At 41.9% G+C, this 13,507-nt stretch overlaps 1 protein-coding gene across 2 annotated transcripts in view; it reads right to left on the bottom strand.

Moving 5' to 3' along the window:
- LOC126869170 (B-cell receptor CD22) overlaps nucleotides 1-13,507 on the bottom strand; it is a 310,789-nt gene that overhangs the window by 66,986 nt on the left and 230,296 nt on the right. For both annotated transcript variants that reach the window (XM_050625369.1, XM_050625370.1), the window contains exons 8-9: nucleotides 10,968-11,111; nucleotides 6,548-6,820 (exon numbers count right to left, since the gene is read on the bottom strand). In XM_050625369.1, coding sequence (XP_050481326.1) covers nucleotides 6,548-6,820; nucleotides 10,968-11,111 — 417 coding nt within the window. The remainder of the gene's footprint in view (nucleotides 1-6,547; nucleotides 6,821-10,967; nucleotides 11,112-13,507) is intronic.

Raw genomic sequence — 13,507 nt, forward strand, 5'->3', positions numbered from 1 at the left:
CTTTTCCTAAAGTTTCTCTCGAGTATTTTTGTCGAGCGTTCCTTACGAGGAATTCTTCTCTGTTTTTTGGGGGTGTGAACGAAAGATGTAATTAATAGAGCAACGTTCCTCGCGTTTTAGAAATCGATACGAATGAATTAAAAATGTGGAGTAGGTTTAAAGATACAATTTTATGTAAATCAGACATTCGCGAAGGCAGTTGAGCAAGTTATTCGTTTTCGCAAGGGAATTGATGAATATTTCCAGGAAGAAGAAAATGAATATCGATTAAAAATTGTTTAGCGATTTCGTTTCACAAAGTACATTGAGAAACGAAGTTAGAAGTCAAGCATAAAGTTTCCGAATACTCGTGAACGAAGTTTTAAATCAGTTTCTGGAAATTAATCTTCGATTAAGATCAAACCTGCGATTCTCCGGTCTTCTCCGCAAATGATAAATATTAATTACGTCTATTGTACGAGTGAACATTAAGGTTTAAATTAAATGATTGTAGTGTCTCCGCAAAAGATATTTCAACGGATCAAGTTTAGAGAAATTAGATCGAAAATACCAGAGAATAACGATGTTCGCGTAAAGCGGTCGAGAAACGTCATTTGGCTGAAATAATTCGAGTGGCCGTAAAGGGTTAATATAAACACTGATAATTTCAGATGAAAATGTTACAATAGCAAGACTAGGAAATTTTGACCAGCTGAATTAAATTAACGAATATTTAATTTCGCATAGTAGACAGTTACTGCTTCTTCTCCTTAAAATATTTCTTCGATATCGCATACCGTTAATTCAAGTGCAAAGAAAATTTGGAGAAACAAATTTACAACGATATATCACAGTGAGTAAAATTCCTAGTTTCAATGATCTCGACTGTTTTCGGAAACTGCATCCTTTTCGAGTTTCATTTCACGGTACGAAACGAGCGTCCATAAATCAGCAAGTGTCTAACTTGATTTAATCAACGACGGGTTACTAATTTTCCTCGAATTACTCGTGAAAAGCGTTCAACTGCAAATTTCCCGAGAACCTTAATTAACAACAGGTTGTTTAATCTTTCGTGACTCGCGACGAAAATTCGTTATAATTCCCCTCTCCCTCCCTCTCTCTATTTCTCAACCTTTTTCTTTTATTCGTTTCCTTTCCTCCCATTTTTCTTTCCTTTAAAAAGATTTTAATCCCAAAACTCCTGCTCGTCTAATGATAAACGACCACGACCATGTAAAACTGCGAAAGTGTGTCCCGTGCAGGCAGCAGTTCGCAATTTCGTGGGGAAATTATCGCGAACGTGTCGTAGAGTTCCAGAGAGCCAACTAACGTAAGAACCAGGAGCATAATGTAGTTTTATTGCGGCCACAATTCGGTCCAACACGAAACTTCTCCTTGCTCCTACGACTTCTTCTACATTCTCGAATATTTTGCAACTGTTTTTTCTCGAAACGTTTAACTGAACCATCTACCTAGAGAAGAGAAACGGTTTTTCCTCCGTAGGATCATAGAATTTTCTTACGATAACGTATTCGAAAAAAACACGTTCGCTATGTTTTTCGGACGGAGGAGAAACGCGATTTTCTGCGAACGAATAACTCGGGCAAAGTCAAGAACCGCGAACTTTTGAGAAATACATGGAACACCGATAAGAAATATTGACTGCAATATTTATAAAAGCGGATCTCGGAATCCGAGTGCATGTTATTCAAAGCATATTCGTTGCACGTTTCGTTCTACGCGCGTAGGTTTATAAAATAGGTATAAAAAAAAAAGGGAGAAAAAGTAAATAACGAATATATTATAAATTACAGTAATTTATCGCGCCTTTCGATATTTTTCTATTCGTTTATTTTTAATACATTTCTAATATTAATCTACTTTTCGCAAAGTTTACCAAAGCGTGTACACATCAAAGGGAAAAAATGAAATAAGCGAGAAACCTTGTTGGAAGTCAACACTGGGCAGTCATAAAAATCGGAACTTGACGTTTTATATAACCAACAAACTTCGCTGTATTTTCCCCACGATATTCTTTTCATTCCACGTATTCCAAGAACGTACAAAATTCGCCGGTCTCTTCGATGTTTGCACGGAAAATCGATAATTTGCAGAAGGAATTAAAATGGTTGGTTCGGTTGTTTTTCCAACTCGCAACAAGAAGAGAGGCAGAGGAAGAAAAAAACAAGCAGAGAAATCGAGACAATTCGCGATAGGATGATTCCCGCGGCGTCCCCTTGTTCAATCCAGGGAAACGATTTTAAAATCCCGAGGATACCGTTCGACTGGCTGAGCCCCTTACACGCACGAGTTGCCTGAGCTGCAATCAATAAGAAGTCGAGATTGCTTCAGCGATTGCCTCGGGCTGGATAGCAAGCAAAGGCTTCCGCAGACCGTAGAATGAGAAAAGGCCAACGATTGCGGCTTGCAAAGAAGAATCTGCATTTATCATCGATGTGTAAGCAACGTGGACAAAGATAGTGCGCGGAATGCGCTCTGCGACGGGTATTAAAGAAACGTTCGATCGGTTTGGATCTGGTACGATACTTTAGATCGGAAATTTATGCGCAAATGCTGAGATTCAAACGTTAAAGGATTATACCTTTGGAACTTTTAATTACATCTTTTCACAAATTTAAACTTTCGGATTTTGAAATTTAAAAAGATTTAAAATCTTTCGGTATTTAGCTTGCAATTTACATTTAAAAACTTGAAAACTCTCTTGTATCGTAGTTTGCTGGGATATCAACAATATCATTTTTGTCGTCATCAAATCTTCCCTTTCTTTCGCGTCAACGACTGATCGACATTTCAAATTTTCGTCATCGCGAATTTAATAAATATCCTATCATCGGACAAAACGTACGACGATTACTTTCTAAAGAATTATTTAGTTAGTCACCTGATTCGAAGGTAGAATCTGACGTAAAATATTTGGCTAGAGGGAGAAATTCATTACTAAATGCTGTTGGTTTCAACTCTCTTAGCAAGCCGGCACTCGGCATACAAACTTATAATAGTCAATTCCATTAACGATTTGGTTTTGAATCAGATTCTAATACCCCGGGAAGCGTACACTGCTTTTCCACCCGGAGTGTTGGACGTTGACCCTCCATAATCTGTCAGAAACGACAAACGATCGGTTTCCGTTTCGAACTACTTTGCCTACAGCTCGGTGAAAGAACGGAGAAGTTAAACGTTCTCAAAGTTTCCTGTCTTCTCGCTCCTCTTGCCCGACATCCGCTCGGTTCTCGTTCTTATAATCCCGCGTCATTTTCATTCGCGGCTATCCAACTCTACGGACAAGGAGTCGCGAAGAACATTCTTATTAAGGTCGGATTATCGTGTTCTTCGAGTATACGATGCTTGAATCGCAATTCGTATGTTTGCGATGCTGCTTCTTGTTGTATCATCGACGTTTTATAGCCTTGGAAAAAGGAGATGTTGCGCTACCTCACAGATACTTTGTTTCCAATGGTCGTAAAAGTTGTATCCTCGAGATTAGATGTGAATTAAACCATAGAAATATCGGAAAGCATGCAAAACGTGCAACAAAGTAGGTCGAGTTTGGATAAAGGAGAACGTCGATCCTTGTTTTAGACTTTATTGCGATATCTCGTTCGTATATTATTTTTGTACAACTGATTTCTTGTTAATTACGAACTCGTTTATTTTATACCGCACTGCAAGTCGAATACGTCGAAAATCATCTCACGCTTCGAGCAAGTTCTTACATGGTTTCTTGTTGTCTAGTCTACAACTGGAAACCTCATTCGTTTGAAGAGAAAACGAACAAATTTCAAACGAGAAACCCAGAAAAATAAACCCTAGAAGATCCTCTTTCTTCAGAAGAAATAAACTACGAGATTTTAAACACTGCTATCCTTTGAAATATAAACTAACCGTATAACGTGAACAACTTAGAATCGTTTGACGATGTTAAAACCATGAAACCATCGTAGTTGCACAATTTCCAACGCGTAGTCGGCAGATTCAGTTTCTCACCCCCTCAAAATGGGCCAGGATCATTTCGACAGGACATGGTGCGTACGAAACAGCCTTTACGACGCACCAATTCCCATTCCGCGTCATAAACTTGTTTTCCGCGCCCTTACCAGGGGAAAACGGGTCTTCGAATATACACGTGCGCATCCCACCTATGTATCTACACATAGACACGCGTATTTCCAAGATCAAACAGAAGTCGCACGACGACGAAGGCCCTGCTGTTGTTACCATTGACTCGACTTTTCTCTTTCCCTCTCATTCAAGTCCACCCTTCGAGAAGTCGAATATCCGTCATTCCGAAGAAAGATACTATGGGGAAACGTGACCATTCACGTGAAAACGACCAGAACGTCGATCTTCGGATTTATTCAAAGTTCTTGTTTATTTCAACGAGATTTTTTAGATTGAACGTTTTCGAGATTATTTAAAGTTTCTATTTTACAGTCTTTGGACGAGGGATTTTTAGAACCGCCTCGATTCTTGGATAAATGATTTTTCAACTACAAACTTTTGGAATTATTTAGATTCTTGTTTCTTTTAACACGGTTCGTACATTGAGCGTTCTTGGAATTATTTGAAATAACGATTTAGATGCAAATGCTTCTAATTGCAAAGATTTGAAAATTTTGCACTCGAATTTGGCATTTTTAAAGCTCACAGACATGTTAGAATTACCTCGGTTCTTGTATGTATTTTCCCCAAGTAAGAGACATGGAGAATTTTTAATTTTTCAGGTTATTTAAATTCCCGCGTTGTACGATCACTGTATTAAAAATTCTTGGAATTATATAAATTCTCGATCCCACTATTCACTGATCGAGGATTCCTGCAATTACTACGAGGAATTTATGCTATACATAACTCGGAGAATTATCGCGAAGCAAAGTTAGCGGTATAACAGTGGTAGAAACAAGATAATTCCATTTGACGATCGTCAAACGTCGACGAGCTGTCGTAGCGAGTTCAATTTCGATGGCCGTTCGTTCTTAAGCCCGTTTCACGCCGATTTAATGACCGCGTTTATCCCGCTTTAATTAATTTTTCTCCTACAGGCAATTTATCCAGGTATTTAACGACGCGAGCGCGTCGATTGATTTCTCAAAGAAGCTGCTGCTCTTCGGTTGAAAATTCGCTTAATGTCGAGTGGAAGAATGCGTTCATGGAACAACGAACTCACCGCATATTGCATAGCGGAGGAAAGGACACGTTTTCCTCGGTGTTACACGCGATATATCGCCGGAGAAAGGAGGAAAGGAAAAACCATCGGTTGCAGCATCGTGAAGGACGATAATAATGTTACAAGAATGAAAAAAGTAGAAGAAGAGGAGAGAGAAAAAGGGAGGAAAAAATAGAAGTGGGTGTAGAACGTACGGTAGAAAATTCTAATTCTTTCGTCTCGCTTTTCCTACGTGGGTTCCTCGTGTAAATATTCCAAAATACAGGAAAAATATACAACAGTCGCGAGTACACGAAAAAAAGCTTAATGAATATGAACAATTTAAAAGAGGCCGTTGGCTAATGGTTATTTACACCGCGGAGTAAAAAAACGTCGCTGGTTTCTCCGACGAGAGAAACGTTAGCGCGTTCACGGGAGAAATTTGGAAAAATAGGTAAACGATTAAGTTGAAAGGAGCGAAGACGAAAGGCAGGAAAAGTGGTCTACGAGAAAGTAATCGTTCAAATTGGCGGACTCAGTCTGCCGAGGATCAAACGTAATTTATCTAAAGTGCGTTCATAAGTCTTGCAATTAGGTGGTTGTCGAAGGGCGCACGCGAGCAATTATTGGAGAAAATTGGATAATTCCATTGAGGCGGTACGAAAGAGGGTTAGTCTCATGATAGTGACTAATGACGATAAGCTTTGAATTAGCCGCCCTCCTGGTAAATTAACCCACTCCTTCTCCACACTGGTTATCGATGGTTTCCGTTATTCAAGGTTGTCCTTTGTTTTATTTAAATTAAACTTAATCCAACACGATCTACCGCGTTTTATCAAATTAATCGCATTAAAGGAACGATGATATTATTTTTCACATAGGTAGGGAGGAGCAGATTTATATTTCCTTAAAGAGGAAAGGAGTAAAGGTTCTCCTTAACCCGGTAACTAGGTCGTTCATTAGTCGGAAACTCCCATAATCGCAGACTTAAAAGTTAATCGCTAGAAATTAATTTGACGAATTTCAATGCATTCCGATTATAAATATCGTATAACGATACGTTGGAAACATAATACGCCAAGAGAATAAGTTATTACATCGAGATGTTATTAACAATTCGAGTAAGAAACCAATTCATTTCCTCCAGTTAACCTGATAATTGATCGACACTTATTAGAACAAATACGATTAATACAAATAGAATTTACAGGAGTAGAATAAACCTACGCTTATTGCCATAAGTAGCAACGGTCCATCACATGTCAGACAAGCGAGTCACGGATGCCTTTGATCAGACATTAGCGTGATCTTGAGAATGCCAGACTTTTAATCAAAATAATAACAATAAGAGAAAGAACGACGATGAGACAATGGGAATAATCGTGCTGGTATATCGAGACTTACCAGTGACCTTGATGTGGTAGGGTAGTTGGGCACGCCAGGTGTCTTGCATTTTTCTGTCAGGTGCGACGCAGCGATATTCGCCAGCTTCCTGGTAAACGACTCGACTGAGAGCCAATGGACCGGGACCACCGACTGGATCCATTCCAGGACCATGTCCCCAACAACCACCGTCGCACTCCAGAGTCACCGCGCCCCCGATCTGAACTTCCATCTTTCGAGAATCGGTGGCCTCACCGTTCAACGCTTCCGCTTCCGTTTCCATGTCTGGATCATCTAAACATCGATTTGAACGATGAATGTTGGCCAGGAGGGTAAAACAAAAGCAACGGAGACACAGGCAGAGATAGATACAAATACGTAAAGATTTATTTAACAAAAGTACGAAATTAGACAGAGCACGATAACGTTTCGAATATTCGAACCATCGAGTCTTCGCACTTATTACACGCCAAGTTTCTTGCTACGTTCGTTCCAAACTTCCCATCCGTACAATTTAACGCGGAAAATATATTTTCCACAAAAGTGGCGTCTTTGGATATTCGCTACAGGGCGAAGGAAATTACAGATTTCAATTTTTCCAATGGCCTCGACATATCAGAGGCGAGCGCGTGCTCGCGATTCTCGGGCACGCGACTCGCATTCGTATCCAGAGGTATTTTAAAGCGATCCTGAAATCCGACCGGTCGTTGTCATCGATAAGAACGAGGTGGCCGCGCATCAGGAATCGCACGCACGTACCGGGAATAAAGTTCAAGGTAGAAGTGGCGTAGCCACGTGTGAGCTTCGGGAGAAAATCTTTTTGCCGGAGAACGAGGGCAAGGGAAGATAGGACGGACACCGATGACGCTCGCATCGGTGTACCTTTCCTTTCCCAATTTTACCTGCGGAATTATATGTGCGCGATCGTTTGCTCCGCTGCGAGCTAACGCTATGTTCACAATTACGAGGAGAAAGGGTGTCGAGGGGTTGGTGATGTCGCGGTCGGGCTATCTTCTCTCCGAGAGGAGAATTAGAACGTCGGTAGATAGGGTGGAATTGGTTGGAGGGAGAGGAAGAGGGAAACAAAAGGAAGAGAGGAAAGAAGGGCAAAGAGGCGGGCGAAACGGAAACGATGGTGGGGATAGTCGAAGGGGATGGAGAAAGAGAGCAGTCCTTTGAGTTAGCAAGCTGATCCTCTGGCTCATCCTATAACAAAACAAAGGGATCAAAGTGGTGGATGCGACGATAGGAGGCTTTTACACCCTCCCTCAAGCCCCGGTCGGCTCGCTGGCTATACCTCGTTTGTCTTGTAGTTTGTTCGGAATTTTACAGCAAACACAATCGTGACGCTATAACAAACAGCGGGTACACTGCGAGAAGGGTGGTAGATTAAGGGGTGAAGGGAAGAGTTTCCACTTTTTCTTTGTTAGCCTCCTGAATGCACGCGCGTTCGAATACGCGAGTGTACGGAGAATCTCTGTTTTTTAATGGCGATTCTCGTTACCTACGAATTTGATCTATCACCGGAAATTCCGACTGACGCGCGCTTTGATCCTCGATGCGGGCAATTCTGTCGCGATTCACCGCATCGATGGGATCCATGCGTCGTGATCTCGTGCGTCGTGTTGAACCGACTCGTCGTTTATCGTGGAAAAATATAAAAATACTCGAGCGCCTATTGTACCACGCATCCATGTTTTATCCGCTGCCGAACAATTTTCGAGAGGATGTTTTCGAGCCTCGATGAATTGTCACTTTTTTATATTCTGGATTTGAAATCTACACACGTAGATAGTTTGTTTTACATAAATACACCTCGTGCGATCTGACACGTTGCAATTGAAATACTATCGATAGTCGAAGCTCGTTGATGAGATCTCTAGAACTAAAGCATTCTTTAACGTCTCTGTTTAACGATCAATCCGCAACTATCCGTCTTTGAAACTATACGTGACTTCAACTTTGTTGTTCGTTACGCTGTCGAGAGCTTAAGTACTTGGGATGTCGATTGTTGGAAGCTCGATTGCTTTTGACTCCGTGCAATGTATTATGTTTCACGACTGATTGGTAACCGATAGGCCAACCAAACTGCTAACTAGCCACTACCTTTGGAAGATATCTCGACCTCCTCCCCTTCGCTAACCGCGTCTTTTTCAGATACCTAGCGTATCCGATGACGGACAGAACTTTAGCTGTAGCACGAGCATCCCCGAAATCTAGAAATTTACAACGAAACATACTATGTTTCTGAAATTTAGTCGAACGTTCGATTTCGATGTTTCGCTTTTCCTAAACGCGACAGCAATCACGGAAAGCGACCGCCTAGCATCGAAAATCAATTTCCTAAACAACACAATTCGATCGATCCGAGCGTTTCCGAAATCCACCGTTTGCTCTCTCCGCCACTCTGAAACGTACGTTATCTATGATTGCACGAAATTGGTGTTCGCCGTTTAAAATCCTGCTAGACGTTATCCACGGATAAGTAATCCGGCCAGGAGATTCGAACAGGACGCAGTTGCGCTGTAATCGATAATTCCTTACAGGGGGATGGCTGGTTTATAGGTGCACTCGAGCCATCTAAATTGCGTAGAGATTAGGTGCTCGGAAACCCGTATCCAGGATCCCGTCGGTCGACGGTGCGAGCGGAAGCTGGAGCTGAAGAGGCGGAAAGGGGCAGAGGAAGTGGAAAAGGAGGAAACTCGAAGGTTCGAGGGGAACTCTGCCACCCTCTCCTCTCTTCCACGGGTTATAATGGCAAGATGGAAGGTCGTACGGGGTCCAAGGCTGGGTAGGAAATTTGCAAATTTTCACGACAGGGCACGGATAATTTCCGGTTGGCTCGGTGGTTTCCGTACTTGACAAATGACTGTGGTTTCCGGTTATCGGCTGCGACGACCACCATCCCTCTTGCATTCCGAATTAGCGAGAATGTCTGTTGCCCTTTAGGAGAGGCGATACTCTTTTCCACGTTCGGTCCACGATTACCTACTCTTCTCCTTTGCATTTCTATGGATCGCCATTTCCTCGAAGATATTTACTTCCCGAGTGAAACGTTTTTTTCGTGTTATTTGTTCCTTCGTGGTTTCCAATGCTTTAAATATTCCAATCTTTTTCTTCGAGATTTGTTGCAAATCATTAGATTTAAAAAAATGTGTTTTCTCGAGCTATACGGTGTTTGGCAAAAAATAGCGTTCAATTTTATGTCAGTATGGATTTGTTAGATCGATCAGGTTTCAACGCGATTTTTGCGACAGGAACGTTCTTTTTAACGAATAAAAGGTATCGTAGAAGACAAATATTTCGCTGCATAAACGATGAAGCAGCAACATTTATCTCATTCGATCGTAATATAAAATGGTAAATTGTCTCTTCAGGAGCAGGCAATACGCGTAGACTGGAAAATGGATTTTCTGTCGAAATTTTAAGGCAATTTTGAATCGCCTTTACCACGGCCGTTTAATAACATAAATCTTCGCCGATGACGCAAACATATCGCGTTTCGAAGACTCGGTGGATCGTTTCGACGAACGAGACTGCCGATTCAATCGCTCTCATAACTCAAACAGCCGTGCAACGCGGCCCGCGATTTCCATTAATTTCTAATATTACTGTAGCCTTTATCGGCTCGTACAGCTGCTCTACTTATTCTATTTTTAACCTTTTCATTGTTATGGAACGAAATGGTCGTTCCATAGCCCGCTCAATAAATCCATTCGATAGCTATAGACACCGATAGATTTCAACGTGTATTTAACGCGATTTTTAGCGCCTTTACTTAACTCAATATCGTAGCAATTGACGAATCGACATAACATAACATTGATAACATAAAGTCGTTTCGCGTCCCACTGTCTTATTTCGCGATCGAACCTGCATTTCCATAATGTTGTACGAAAACGAAAAGGGACTTTTCGCTTTTAAAAGATCGTCTGTTTTCTGCAATATCATCAGAATGGGCTATCTTCGAAGCATCTCTCTCGATACATCGTACAAACTAACTAGCTTTTATACATTACAAATGTAATCGAGACTTTATCTTACAATCGATCGTTCCTCGCGCTTGAAAATTCAATTCTCTGCTCTTTATTTGCGCGATAACACGGTTATCTTGCCAACGCACTCCTCTCCATTTCATCCAACAGAAAATGAGAAGAAAAACAGAATAACTGTGAAATTATCATCACATTCTGTATACAGTTTCGTGTTTCTAATTTGATATTAATCTAACTTCTAATTTCTCTAACGAACAAAGAACACGTTAATGCGCTTAATTGGCAAGAAACTCAACAGGTAACGGATGCGTTTAACAAAGGAAACCCGAGTCTTCGTAAATTACGATACGTAAGAGTGTCAAGTCAGTCTCACAGTTTTGACAGGAGTTTAGAAAGCACGCCAAGTCTCTGAATATGTAAATTACGTTGATGGGAAAAATACTCACAGCGTACGTTTAGGAAATAACCGATACTGGTGAATATGCCGAGCATGTGCCTGGTGTAACATTTGTACCAGCCGCTCTCGGCGCGGCTGATTTTTGTGAAGTTCAGCCATCCGTCGTCGCTCTGCTCGACGGGCGGTCCATTGTCTGAAACACAAACAGAGAGGCTGTATGGTACGGGAATTAACTCGGTGGAAACATCACGTCGTCCGACCGAACCGGCGGCGATTCTACGCGCACGTTTCTCGCGCGGAATCGCGCCGTGCCCCAACCCGATTAACCGGCATCGCGTCGTTGGTATTACGCGGTCGACGCTGGCGCGACGCCAACACAGGCCTCGTTATTGTCTTTCGAAAAATCTCTGCACGCGCGGGATTACGCGCCAACGATTCGAAACCTGCGATGGGGTAAGAGGATGCTGTTTCGAGGGTTAAGTCGCTGGGAACAGGTAACCTCGTGTAATTTTACTATTTGCTATATAGGAAGCCATGGTAAATAAGAAAGTCTGTGCAATTGTGATACTTTTAGAGCGAGTACAAGAGAAACTTGCGTACTTTTCGTACTTTCTTAGCAACGAACTAATCTCACGTGGTCGTAACATTTTCGGTGCAAGGTTTAGTAATCGAGCGAAATCTTATAATTTCGATATTTGAATTGCTGCTATACGCTGGTATATCTCGGCAAACTAGCGCTGTCTCGTTTTCAACATTGAACGTTTTTATCCGGAACGTCGAAAAGAAATACGAAAGGATTAATAGAAAAATTAGTTACAAAGATTGAGAGCAATTGCATGAATTTCTATGGAAGAAATGTATTCTCATAATATACTACGCCACGCCAGGTTAAAGATATATGTCGAATGGAATATGAAATTGGAATTAGTAGAAGCATAAGTCGTGGACGATGAAAATTGACCGGAGTACCGATAAATCAAACTACCCAGCAATTCCACCTATCAATAATCCCGATTAAAACGAACGGCCATGATAAATCTTCGGACGCTACAACCCTTTCGTGCAGCCGGAACTTAAAACTCAGCGATCGTATCGATCGTATTTTCGTTAATCAAATTAGTACACGCGACTCGGCTATCTTCCTCCTTGCGAGTAGGCGGGGCGCGACGGCACGATAAGAAACAAACAAAAGTGAACCGCGAGGATCTACCGCGGCTCGGCTTATTCGAGCGAACGAGTAAAACAAAGAAGCCGAGGAAAAGAAAAAGGAAGCAAGGAAAAAGAAGCGGCATGGGAATCCGCTGGTATCCGTTTCGCGAAGTCGTTCGCGAAACTTTCATCCGGCCATAGGCATTTCGTTGGCTCGTTGTTTTTATCCCGCCCACGATGCGATTTGACGAAAAGCAGGATTCGACGCAGCTGTCGGATTTACTGCTAGTTCTCTGTGCTACGTCCTGAATGTGTAACAACGTCGACCAACAGAAGCACAGAGATGAAAAAGGAAGAAGGGTAAGTTTGCTAACGGCCGTGGCGAAAGAAACCGAATCGAAAAGAGAAAGAAAAAGAGAGAGACGAGGAAAAAAACATTCTCGCGTGTATACTCCTCGGTCGACGAAGTTTTCTGACGAAACTTTTGTATGATCCGGTATAACAGTCTTTGGTGGTTGAAACTCGGATGGTTCAGAGGGCGGATCACCACCGACTGTCTCGTTAAACAGCGAGGTCGTGCCGTTGCCAAAACAAGCTCGATTGTGTTAACGGGACCTATAGGCTGGAAAGGACTAGCAAGATGTCGTGCTATTTTCTATGAAATAAGAGCGGCCCGTGACTTGGCCCGCCAAGCACCATATATCCGATAGGGTTATGCGGGATTCCGGCTATTTGGCTCGGAAACAAACGAACCGTGTTTCAAACCGAGACAACGCAGAGAGAAGCTCCGGAAAACGGATAGAGTGGGATATTGGCGTGGAACGGTCGGACAGAGTATTTGGTATAACGTAGAGCGTTTGTTAATTTTGACGGGGTCTAGACCACGACGTTGCCAACTTATCGAATACTTTGAAATAGTTTTACTCGAATAATTAGTTTGATTGGTAATGAACGGTACGATGCATGGAGAGTGAAATTGAGATATTTATACAAGGTGTTCCATAGTCGATAGTTGAGGATAATCGGTAGAACGAGGTCAAGATTTGCGGATTGCTTGTTCGATTTGCTTGCTGGGTAAAAACGATTAAGATTCTCGAGATCTTACGAGAGAAAAGAAATTAGGATTGTGAGATTTTGTTCGAGTAAAATGAAGTGGAAATAGGATTCGAATGGAACGGAGTTAAGTGAAATAAAACGAGAATAAGATTTTTCACGACTCGAACGAACGTCGGTGAGTAATTCTACTCGGCACGCTTTATAAAACGAGATATTCTCGTCTAAGCTCGAACAGCCGGCTATTAGTTGCGCGGAGGAAGCAACGCAGATTGCGTTTTTTGCACGCTGTTCGAATAAAAAGTAGAAGAACGATCGCGAAAGGAAACGTTCCCACGGAGACGAGTTTACTCGAGGTTTACTCGTTTCTTTGCCGTGTGCAATCAT

The sequence above is a fragment of the Bombus huntii genome, chromosome 9 (assembly GCF_024542735.1).
Source record: "Bombus huntii isolate Logan2020A chromosome 9, iyBomHunt1.1, whole genome shotgun sequence".
NCBI lineage: Eukaryota > Metazoa > Arthropoda > Insecta > Hymenoptera > Apidae > Bombus > Bombus huntii.